At 41.6% G+C, this 13,050-nt stretch overlaps 1 protein-coding gene across 1 annotated transcript in view; it reads right to left on the bottom strand.

The window, feature by feature from the left end:
* Positions 1-13,050, bottom strand: part of DNAH8 (dynein axonemal heavy chain 8) — a 219,412-nt gene that overhangs the window by 27,371 nt on the left and 178,991 nt on the right. Inside the window, 2 exon segments of the mRNA XM_032462995.1 lie at positions 3,757-3,858; positions 5,697-5,813. Of these exon segments, the coding sequence (XP_032318886.1) occupies positions 3,757-3,858; positions 5,697-5,813 (219 nt within the window).

The following is a 13,050-nucleotide window of genomic DNA, read 5'->3' as shown; positions in this document are numbered from 1 at the left end:
TCAGGCAACTCTGGGCAACATGGTCAGGGCAAAGTGGCAGTGGTTAGGAGGTAAGACTGAGGCTGAGATTGAGATAAGGCAGGATACGGGGTCCACGGTGCTTTTCTGCAGCCTTCCTCAAGAAGGTTTCTGCTGCCAAGTTCACACAGTGACTTCATGTCGAAACTCACCTCTCTGGTTACTGAAGGGCCATCTGCAACAGGTCCAAGCTAGACAGGAATGAATGACTGAAGAGAATGAACAGGTGAGGCAGGAGGCTGGAAAGGGTGGAGGATGAAATGCAGATTCAGCGGGAATAAGGGAATGGTGCAGCTCAAAGCACTGAAGGTGGAGCAACTCTAAGGAAAGTGGGGACGGGAAGGGGAGAAGAAGAGAGAAGAGAAGAGGGGGAGATGGAATAAGCCTGGGGGAGCTGTCTAGGGGTAAAAGAATAGAAAGACAGTGGGATGAACTTTTCATTTAGGGCAGTAATTGCTGAGAACAGAGCTCAGAGGAGCCAGAATCGGGTGGCATAAGAGAGAAATACCCAGGTGGAGAGGGAGCCGCTGTTACTCAGGCGCAGCCAATGCACTGGGGCCCGATGAGAACTCTGTGCTTCCAGACCAGAAGGGCCGCAGGACCAAGACGATCGTCCCGCCTTCCCCCAGGACGGGCTCAGGCCCAGAGGATGGAGAATTCTAGGCTTCCAAGATGGGGGTTGGGGTCCGCTGACTAGTCTTATTGGGGTACACAGAAGAAGTCGAGGAGGAGGAGACACAGGTTAGGGTCAGGCGGAGGACCTGCCCAGCATGAGATCTGGAAGATGAAGCAGTCTGAGTGGCAGATGCTTCTTCCTCTCCTCCCCTTTGCCCAGGCTCAGCCATCTGCCTTGAGTGACCAATTAACCACAGGCAGCTCTCAGCTCTGATCCAGACAGCAGGCTCTGGTAGGAGAGCAAAGAGGTCTCTTAGAAATTTCTTTCACTTTGCCAGCCAACAGCAGGGTTCTTGCCACTTCTGGGTAAGGCAGTTTCAATAAAACAGACAAATCGACTAAGACAGTTGGCTAATTAGGACTTTTCTTGAATCCTACTTTTTAGAAAATGAGTTGAAGCTGATATAAAGGGTTGTAAAAAAAAAATTATACCTAATTTTCAGGCTGCGCTCTGAGGTCAGTAAAAATTCAATCCAATCTATGCTATTTTAGATGACATTAACCCGGGGCACATGAAATTCTCAATCTGCTGAGATTAAATTACGTGAATCATCCACAAATACGTATTGAGTGTACCCTAGGCACTGGAGAGACCTGGACGACTTGTTTCTTATTTCAGTGAGTTTACAGTCTAGCGGAGGAGGCAGAACACATGTGTGAGGATTACAAATTCCCTCTCCCACTCATCGAGGCAACCTTCTCCAGTCTCTTCAAATGTCCCAAACTTGCCCTCCCCTCCCCTCAGCTGATGACCTGCATCCCCTCGGCCAGAGATGCTTCTAATTTCACTCTGAACACGGAGACAGCCAGAAGAAAACGACCTCATCTTCCCCTGTCAAATCTACCAGTCTCTGCACCCACGTCCTTCTCCCATCACAAGGCATGGGCTGCCCTCCTCCTATCAACAGGAGAGGAGGGCAATGTAAGGATGGTTTGCAAAACAACCAGTACACGTGTTTGGTAAATCTAAATCAGCACTGGCTGTAAAAACTATCAAAATGAGTAAGCGGGGTAAGGGATGAAAATAAGGTGGAACCAAAATGCCTAGAACAGTAATATGGAAGATGACGGTCAGAGGGCTCAGAATTAAACCCTGTAAGATATGGTTAAATTTAACTTAATTGTTGTGTTAGAAACGTAAGGGCTAGAAATAAAACACGTAATTTTCAAGCCAGTAAAGAGAAGTAAAAATACACTGAAAAAAAAGAGAGCAAGAAAGATGGGGGGAAAAGGCCAAGAAAAGTATGCTTAATGAAAACCACAAAGTAACATAGAAGAAATAAATCAAAACACAGCAGTAATCATAACAACAGTGAAATGATTAATTTGCTCATTAAAATACAAAGACCACCCCCCCAGATTGGATATTAAAAATTCTAGCTATTTACTATTTGTAAGAAATAAATTAAAAACATAATGACACAGAAAAGTTGAAGTAAAAGAAAAAGAATGATGATATAGCAGGTATATTAAAATTAAGTATTTCTAATCATCAAAAGATCAATAAGAGAGTAAAAAGGCAAGGCATAGAAGAACGGAAAAAGTTATTTGCAACCACATAATCAACAAAGAACTTGTATCCAGAATATGCAAGAAACTTCTTACACCACTTCCACCCCCTCCCCTTTTTTTTAAATGGAGGTACTGGGCATTGAACCCAAGACCTCATGCATGCCAAGCACAAACTCTGTCACTGAGCTATGCTCTCACTCTGTAAACCATTTTTTTAAAAAAAACAGCCCAAGAGAAATAGCAGCAAGAATATAAAGCAAGTCACAAACAAGAAAATAAAAACAGTAAATAAGCATGTGAGGGTGTCAAACTCCATTAGTATTTAGAGAAATAAAAATTAAAACCAAATTAAGATACCATTATACCCACTGGAATGGGTAACACTAAAGAGACTAATATCCAGTGTTAGTGAGGATGTGGAGAAACAGGATATCTCATACCTCAATTTGGAAGCCAGATTGACGTGATCAACTAAAATAGGAAAAACACAAACTCTGTAACTTAGCAATTCCATTCCTAATAGAAAGATATATTCATGTGCGCCAAGACACTTGTAAAAAAAAAAATGATCCCAGTAGCATCATTTATAATAGCTCCAAATGGCAACAATCCTAATTTCCACCAATACAATCCAGTGGAATACTATACAGTAAGGGAAATGAGTACATTGCTGCAACATAGATGAGCCCCAAAACATCATATTGAGAAAATGAAAGCAGACACAAAGAAAACACACTCTATGATCCCATTTATATAAAAGTTTAAGAGATGGCAAAATCAAACTACATTATAAGAAGTACATACCTAGATGGTAAAAGTATAGTGAGAAAGAAATAGTTTCTATAAAACTGTGGTTACACTGAGGGAATAAGAAATTGTGATGGAAAAGGGGCATGCATGAGTCTTGGGGAGATGGAAACATTTTAAGCCTATTGAGGGATGTATATTGCTTCTTTAACACATAAAAATTTTAAGAGTAATTTGAGTCTAGTAAATGTACTTATACTATTCATCCTTGCTGTGAAAGCCACAGTTACAAGAGGTAATATTGTCTAGAAAATGTTTATCAATGTGATATGCAGGTCTCACTGGGCACAGAGAAACAAATGAACACTTCATCAATTTTCAATTGTCTGTCCTAATGGAAAGAGATGAGAAAAGTCAACTTTTGGCTTATTCTCCAATCATTTATCTCGGGGCCCCAAAACACCATGAGACTTGTGCTCAGAGGAAGAGCCAGAGATATTACACCTAGTGTTTTTGTAGACGAGGAGGTGGGGAGATACCATGCACGTGAGCAGCTAATCTATACAGGAGAGGATTCATGGATCATTGACAGCTGACTTTTGCTCTGTTCTGGACCACAAGTAGATTGCTAGTTAGTTTGGTTTTGGTTTGGTTTGGTTGGCTGATCCTTTTCAGCAGCTCTGTTCTAGATTTTTTTCTCCTTAAGTTTGGCTTACGTATTACAAACCAAAAATATTCTTGTTTAATAGAAAGATGCAACGAGATGTGTCTCCATTCTTTTTTTTTCTCTCTAAATTGACTTACTCTAGCAAAGCAATTGAGCAGACGTTTATCGAAGTCATCGGTGACTCTGCCTCCATATTGTACTTCTCCAATCATGTACCGAACAGTACTCCACGACACACCCTTTATTAAAAATAAAAAAGGATTATTCATTGTCAATCCAAACAAATAATTCTAAACATTTCTGGTCTTTCCCTGGAAGAAAGCTCTGGAAAAGGAAGCACTAGCTAGACTGCATTTAAAATTACTCATTATCTTATATTAATAATTCTTTTGCTCTTTCATGACTGGAACTGCTATGGTTTGTTCACCAAAGAAAAATCTACAAGACTAAACATTGGTGAATATATTGCTCACTGATTATTTAAAATGGGGGGGGGGAGGCTATTTTTCAGTCTGTGGATATAATTACCTATAATACTCATTACAATGATGCCAAACTGCTAGAGAACAGAAAGTCACGTTTAGTGAAGAAAGGAGAAAAATCAGGTAATCAACATTTTAATATGCTTTCTTAGTAATATATTTTCTGAACAACTGAATATATATTTTCTGAGAACTAGGAAATTATTCATTCACAAGATTTTCCTACAGTGCAATCCTTTCCTGTCTCATTATATGAGCTCTGACTACATCAAAGTATTCATTAATTTCCATAGCAATCTTATACTAGCAACACATTTCTGATAGTAGTTTTTTATTAAAAAAAAAAGTTTCAACACATTTGGGATAGGAGACGTAACGATGCTTGACTTTTATTTACTTTCTTTTGGTTAAAATGTTATTTATCAGCTTCATCGCCTTTCAAAGCAACTATTTCAAGGTAACTGTCGTCTGTATATACCTAAATGATAAATAATCACAGAATATGAACCTATATAATTTTTCATCAAAAGGTCATACTCAATTTAATATCCCTTTGTAATTTCTGGGGAAAATGATGGTCTGATTCTAGATTCCCCCCCTACTAAGATAGAAATCCATCATGTCCCACCATCATCAAACTGATAACTGCAGTATCTAGGATTATCTTCAAGATGTACCATGAGAAGGAAGAGAGGGAGACATGCCAGGAAACTTGTATTTACTGAGCCCTTACTAAGCACCGTACGCTGTGCTTTCACAAATGCTGACTCATTTACTCCTCATGGAAACCATGGCCATGTTATAGATGAGGAAACGGGCCCTGAGAGGCTCATGCACTTGCTCAAGATCATAGAAGAAAACAGATTTCCAACTTCTTACGACACACGTGTGAAAGGGCAGCTGGGAGTGTGCTCTTGCGTGCTTAGCTGAGGAAGTCCCTTGTCCTCTCTTGTCTAGTACCTCATCAGTAAAATGGGGATACTAGTAATGCCTTCTGTATCCACCTCACCGAGTTGTGGAAATAAAAATGAGACCCCGCACACATGAGCGCTTTGAAAACGGTGAAGTGCTACACACGGACCAGTGGCCGTTGTTAGAAATTATTGCTCTTTATCTGCATGAGCTTAACTGTCTGTTAAGATGAGACTTCAGGTTCAAAAGAACTTTCACGAGGACTGGGAGGTAATATTCTCACTTCTGAGGATTCTGAGGAAGCGTGAGTGAGATGAAGGAAGGCATGCTTGATTTAAGGTGTACATTCTCTTGGGGTGCACTGAGGCGCTTGGGTGTGATACGAGGGAGGCTGTGGGGTTTCTCACCAGTGCTCTGCCTCTGTTGTGCAGGTGCAAAGCAGAGCGAGAAGGGTGGGGCGGGGGACACAGTGTGAGATGGAGGGTCCCAGTGCACTCCCATGGACAACAGGGGTGTGAGTGGAAATGGCTGGACCAGTAAACAGGTGACTGGAATGAGCAGTCCCTTTTGGGGAGGTGGGGGGGACCTCAGCAGGGTCACTGCATATCACAGACTGGGAATATCTGTAGAACCTTGATGTAAGGACAGCAATAAAAATAGAAGAAAGAAACAATTTCACTCACTTTTTTAATATCACATTCATCAAGGTGATTCTGAATAAACTGAACACTGGCTGTAAAGTCAGCAGAATTGAATTCGTAGGGAATATTCCATCCTAACGGACCAAATTTGCGTCGCTCCTTAAAAACACCGAAGAAAAAGTACTGAGTGAGATTTTAAGATTGTATACAGCTGATTCTTTTTGAAAAATTATTATTAAGACATAAGGTACAGCACAATTAAGGTATGGTATCGAAATAAGTTGATGTCATAAGACAACAGTATAGGATTTTGGATATATTAACCATTAGGAATATTATTCCATGGCTCTAGAGCCAGATGGCTTAAAGAACAAATGTCCAAATCCTTGCCAAATTGTAATTATTTAGTTCAAAAAAGTCTAGGTCTCCACTGCCAGCTCCAAAAAAGTACAGTAGGTGCTCAATAATTATCTGTCGAATGAATTCATTTATTCTAAATTGGACTCTCGAAAGTTTCAAGTGTTAAACATAAGGGTTTGAACTTTTATTTTTCAAGCTGAATAACTTACAGCACTCAAGAGCACTTAGACTCCCTGCTAGTTTCCCTGTGTAATGTTGCAGTTTCAGATTTTGAAAACTAAAAATTTTCTGCTTAAAACATGACACATCTGTCTTAAAACTTTCATAGTGCCCTCATTTGTTCTCTCCTACTAAACAGTGACTAACTGTTTCAAATTGCCAGATTCCCCATAAATAATCAAACTGGGCTTGTGTCCAAAGATTCAACTGCCTTGACATTCTGGAGACCATTTTAAAGGTATGTATGTGTTAGACCTGACAAGTCCAGACCCTGCTCATCTAGCAAATTATATAGACTAACCCAAATGCTACCATATCATCAGCTTTCCCTGCCTCAGCACACAATCAGACTCTGAGGAAGGTCCAATTGCTTATTCGGGGTTAGCTCCTAGACCTCTTTGACCCTAGTGCCTCTCCATGTGGAGCGTAGAATCCAAATACATTTATGGGAAGATATAATTCTACTTCCCTATCTTTAAATGCATACTAACTTTTCTTTCTCTTTTACTTTTCCCAACCCAAAACACACACAGACACACAGAGTTTTCATGGTCATTCCAACACTTCTCACTCACTGCAGCTGTTTCATGCTTTAGATCCTGACTAATACTACCATTTAAAGGAAACTAAATGAATTTTAGTTTGGATAAATTCATGGACAGGTCAGAGAAGAAACTGAGAAAGTGATGTTTAATTACTGATTTTTAGGATATGCTTTTACGATATTAAGTAAACTGTCAAAATTAATTTGGGTCCAGACGTTCTGGCCCTGGGAGAGCAGACTGAGAGCATACAACCCTTCAAAAATGCAAACTAGTATCATTACTTCTAGACCTGTTCTTCTTTAGGTTAGGTTGTCATGTATTAGACATTTGTATGATGTGCCTCCCACCCCTACCCCTTAGCTAATTAGATCAAAGGTGGATAACCAGTCCAAGAAGAGCCAGCAATATCCCTTCTCCCAAGGATTTGGACTCAGGGTTCAGAATTGCTACCCTGAGCTTATCCTAGTCACAGCTTAATCTACACAGACTTGTGAACTCAGGAGCTACGAAGCACCGTCTTCTACCCTGAACACAGAAGATGAGAAGGAGCAGAGGGCTGGCCTTGACAGGAGGAGAGACAGGTGGTGTCATCCTCGGTGCAAGAAGGGGAACCTTAGCTCATAAAGATGTCAGCTTCTCTGGACGGCTTCCTGCCTCCTTGGCTCAGCATTCACGTTTGCCTTGATGTGTTTTTCTAGTTGTTTCACATTGAAGCATTTGGTTCTGGTACCAGATTTTGAAACTTGACAGTGAAAAACATTATCTCCCACTTTTGTCTCCCCTTTTGCACCTGCACCTTGGGAAGAGGATCATGATTATCTAATAAACATCAGTTGATTATTATCAGAATGAAAGGCACCCTCCCTCTCACTCTCTGGATGTGGGGGTGTAAATTCTGAGGCTGACACAGGGTTTTGAATTTCTTGAGTGGATCCCGAAAACAATTGAGTTGAGCCTCCTCCAGGTTAATGTAGGAGCAAGTGTGGGTTGGTGGCTGTTAACATAAAAATGCATTCAGCTAACCCTTGAGTCCCTGGAATTCCTTCCATTTTTAGGACTTCAAAGAGAAGAATGCTAACCATTTATGAATAAAATGCAAACGTTTTTCCATCTTTTAAAAATGGGAATCAACTCTAAAATATTTTTACCTATTTTTGACTTAGTTTTTAAAATTTTCTGTTCAACTAGACAAAAGACAGAATGAAGAACAAGTCTTCCTTCCCAATCACTGAAGCTGCTTAAATTGGCTCTATGGAAACACACCCATTTACACGCTCCTTAAAATGTGATCTTTGAAAATTGCCCTAATGCTGAGATTTGCTTCATTTTATGGCATTTACTATCAATTTTTATTAAAACATTCACTTTTTAGGTTGGTTTGCTAAAGTCATAGACTGTTTATCTCCTTTTGGGGAAAAAGGATAAAATCTTTGTGGGTGCCTTTTCTTTCACAAATGAGGTCGTTTTACTCCTTGTGGGTTTTTTTGTTTTGTTTTGTTTTGGTACTCACTGATCCCTATAAGTGACAAAACAAAAACAAAAACAGAAACACACCCCGAAGTATCACCCTGGAATAATATCAAGTGAGACTTAAACCACTGGCACCTAAGAACTCATTTGGAAGCTCAAAAGCAGGGAGCTTTGCTAGAATTTGGAATATCTGGAATATTGAAAATCTTCAGCCCAGTTAGTATTTTTGAAACTGCAGGACGAGTCCTATGTGATATAATGGAAAAATACTAGAATCAGTGTATTTTCAAGAAGTTTTAACCTAGTTGAGAAAAGAAGACTTGGAAACAAGAACAACATGATAGTAAATATAATTAACTGTCAAAATTTAACAGGTGATAAGCTTGGAGGAGACTTTCAATCAGAGGCTCCTAGGAAGAATGAAACTGAAGCTGGTTCTTTGAAAAGAAGGGAGAAAAGAACCCCGGGCTTGGCGACGGTCACGAGCAACCAGGAATGCAAAGCTCAGGATTCACCCAGAAGGAGGCTGCAGGACTGGGTGCTGCAGCAGAGGAGAACCTCGGGTGAGCGGCTGGACCACACACCTGCGTGATGATTCAGGGATGGAACGTGGACAGATCTGAATGTCAGGAGAAAGAGCTAAAACCCAACTCAACGGAAGGGAGTGATTATCCATTATTAAGTTGGAGAGTGATGATTTTAGGACTAGTCTACTCCCTGCTGAATTTAACCAACAAGGAGCCTTCTTTTTACTCCAGAGAATATATAGAACACAGAACTACTAGTGAAATATGGAAAGCTTAAAATCCTCCTTAGGATACTGAGGAAAACTTGTTCAATGGAGTCATCATTTTAATGATGTCAAAGCTATTTCCAGTTTTATGTTAGCATCTACCGCAGCCCAGCGGTCCTCCCCTCCCACAGTATGGTGCAGAATCACGTCAGTCCCACCTTCAAAACAAGGCTCTCTTTGGGGCATCACACCCTAGTTACCTAATAGCGGGAGCTAACACAGAATGAAAAATACAATCTATACTAGACAATATAAGGGAAACTTTGATAAGTAAAATTAACAGAAATGGTCAGAACCACTGGGAAACACTATAGAGGCAAGTGTAAAAGATCTTTTAGAAAATCTGTATCATGTTATTGTAATTATTCCAAAGAGATTTGTGCTAAGAACTTTATAATCACGCCTCCCCAAAGCAAGAATTGTATATAGACTATTCAATCTGAAGGAAGTGTTTGTCAAGGTTTAAACTTGAGAAAAAAATGTCAGCGAAGTAAATGTTTTTCTGAATGAGGAACTGCTAACGGTGGCATTCCCTGAGCCCTGCAGATATGGCCATTTTTATTTAATATTAAAACATTTTTAAGAGCCATGGTAAAATTTCCAAGTTTGCAGCTGCCACTGGGCCCTGAGAGCTCCTAAACAATGACTCTTGCAATGAACCTCACAAAGTTGTGTAAAGGCTGTTAGAAAACCCCCAAATGTGGGCCTCAGTGTAGGGTCACCAGCCAGGGTGAGGAGGAGAAATATCCACACCAGAAAAGGACATAAAAATGACTAAAGACACCTCCCTTAAGGGCAGTGGCTCTTTGGAGGTTATTTTCAATTCTCATTGCTTACTACAATCACTTGGGAAGTTTTTAAAAGGACTGAGCGCCCCACCCCACTGCCTCCTCCGGGGGACTTGAGGGCCCAGGCACTGGCTGAGAACCACTGCTTAAGACGTTCACGGGTCCAGTGTGCTGCACTAACAGCGATCATCAACAGGAAAAAACCAGAAAACGTTATCGTGACCTTCTGCAGGAGGTGTTGGGAGGAAACTGCAAATGGAATGGTTGAGTTTCAAGGGACCAAGACTTTGGAAGAAGATATATTTAAAATTAGAATCCTGAAGGGTGAGTGGAGGCTTGCTCTGAAGCCCAGAATGGTGCTATACTGGAGTTTCTTGGAAGCCACAGAGACAGAATACTGGGGCCAGAGGGAAGCTTCCCTCAAGAGTCATCGTCAAGAGAATGCAGAAATGGAAGCAGTGGACAAGTAAGCAGAGGCAGGCACCAGGTGCTGGGAACGACAGGCTCCCACGGGGAGGGCAGGAGGGCTGGCTGGCCAAGGAGGACACATCACCCGACTGCAGTGAGAGCAGCCGCTGCTGTGGCAACTTCCTGGCCAATGTGGGTGTTCAGTCCTGGAGGAGAGGGGAGGGAGGCCAGGGGGGTTGGAGCCAGCAGAACTTAGCGCAGCGCTGGCTGGTGGGTCTATGCAAATTCCCATGGCGGCACTCGGGGCTCCCCCTCCTACTGGGTAAGCCTGCTTCCATCCCAACGACACCCTCCACCACTCTCCTACCCAAGAAAGCTGTCCTTGACCAGCCAAATCTACTTCCCCTTCTCATGGGAAAGGAGAGGTGATCATTTTGTCCTCTGCAACAGGAGGAGGGTCCACAAGACACATGATGCCCTTGAACTGGGGTGAGTTGATGGCATGATGCCGAACCATGCTTCAGTGAGAGAAGTACACGGGAGGGCAGGCGGGGGCTGGTTCTTTGACCACTAGTTTCTGCATTCTAATGTGTGATGAACTCCAGCAAGAACCCCTCCCAGAAGACAGACACTTCAGATTATGTGACATGAACCAATGTACCCCCTTCTTTTTTTTCAGTCTCTGCAAGGACGAAGGTATATACATCATGTGTGTATAAAGCAAGGGATATCTGAGTTAATTTGGAGGGATCAATTACTCAATCAACAAATCAGGTTTTTGGCTATCATGCCCAACACTAGAAAAATACATCACGATCTGTCAAATTCAGAACGGTCCTTCCCATAGCAGTTGTGTCTTGAACTCTAATGTGCACACGAATCACTTGGGCGTCTTATTACAATGCAGATTCTGATTCAGCAGGTCTGGGGTGGGGCCTGAGATACATCGCTTACAAGTTCCCAGGTGATATGGATGCTGCTGACCCAGGACCACAAGCCCCTAAAGAATTCTGGATTTTTCTATCAAATTGGCTCTGTCCTAACCAAGAAAAGAATACATGTAGGCACTACCACAGAAAACATCTCTGAAATTGAAGAAAACACAACAGGGGAAAACATGCTTGAATGATCTATATTCCCTGTGTAGTCACAGAATTGGATAACAGAATTTTAGAAATGGGAAAAATCTTGGAAGATCACCTCTTTCTGCCTCTAAACACGCCGAAGGGGAAACAGAGGTCCTGAGAGGGACATAACTTGACCAACCTTACGTAGCTAGTTGATTTCACAGCAAGTCTCAAGTCCAGGCCTCCTGACTCTCCATGAAGTGCTCTTTCTAACACACTACAGTGGGATTTTAAGAGCTCTTCAGCCTTTTTTTTTTTTTTTTCCATAGACATGCCACTGTTAGCTTCACAGCATTAACAGTGGAAATTTTTTTTTTTCTGTTTTAACCCCAATACAAGTCCTGTAAGTGCAAGCACGCTTTGGCCCCACGAATGGACCATGGTCCTGTTGTTCTTTTTTTTTAGCACTTGGATAATGGCCATTAAAAACACAGGTTGCCATGTTGACCATACGGAAAATACCCCCAATTGTCTCTCCATAATAAGCACAGTGGAAGAGTTGAATCATCACTACTAGGAAAAGAATCATAAAATATATTATTTGTGAATTGGGCATTAAATAGCAGAGTTAAAACAATATTTGTATTAGAGTGTGATAAGGTCTAGCAAAGCCAACAATTCCCAGATAAGGATGTATGAAATTGGCTTCGGGACTTGAAAGCTGTAATTTACAATGCAAAGGCCACAATGGAACTTAGTAAAAATAACCACCTGCAAAGTGTTTGGCCTGATTTTAACTCTCTGAGGGTTGGGGGACAGATAAAATACCAGCTGTCCCCTCTACACAGTCTTCTCTGTTGAGCAGCATGGACCCTGGTAAAATGATTGGGACAATGAACCTGATGGTAAATATGTCCAGAATTTTCTGGGTTGGGCACCAATTTCCTCTCTACTTTTGGGCAGGGCAGGGAAAGACGAGACCAAGCTCTGCTGGCCAATGTGCACAGTTAAGCATGACTCCTGGTTCCAGCCAGTTAATTCATTTTTATCCTCACTCCATCCTCAGGGAAAGAAGAAATGTAGGAAAGAGTTAAGGGAGCCCCTTCACCTCTCTGTGAAATCAAGGAGTGAATCAAGTACATGAAAATTCTATAGCTTTCAGACACAGAACAAAATATAAAATTCAACTATAGAACAAAACAATACCAAAATGAAGAAAACGCCCATAGAGACGTTGCTAGGCAGCCATAAAATTATTAAATGACTATATAAATATACGGTAAAAGCAACAAATTTTTTTTTTTAAAGAAAACAACCTGAAAAACACAGGTGACCCCTGTGATTTCTCTTCCTGCCACCACCACCACCGCCATGTTCACTAGAGGGGAGACGGTCAAAACATACTTCCCTCTGAGGCAGGCAGGCTGGCACTCAACTCCTACCTAGGCTTCCCAAGTGAACTGGACCTCTCTGAGTCTCAGTCTCCTCCCTTTAAAAATGGTGATAAATCCTACCTGGAAAGGTGGTTGTTAGTACTACATGAGATGGTGTACATAACATTCCTGGTCAGCACAGGCATTTTCAAGACCAAGCTCCTATCGTAATAATCCGTTTGCTCATCCCACAAATATTTACTGAGCTCTTACCATGCCCCAGCTGCTGCTGTGATGGGGGAGATCCAGCTATCACAAAAAGTCGCTGTCCTGGAGAATCTTACAGCTCTAGTGGCCAGGGTGGGGGTCAGGG

Source organism: Camelus ferus, chromosome 20 (assembly GCF_009834535.1).
Source record: "Camelus ferus isolate YT-003-E chromosome 20, BCGSAC_Cfer_1.0, whole genome shotgun sequence".
Classification (NCBI taxonomy): Eukaryota; Metazoa; Chordata; class Mammalia; order Artiodactyla; family Camelidae; genus Camelus; species Camelus ferus.
Note: the sequence above shows the minus strand (reverse complement) of the source record. Positions and strands in the feature narration are given on the sequence as shown.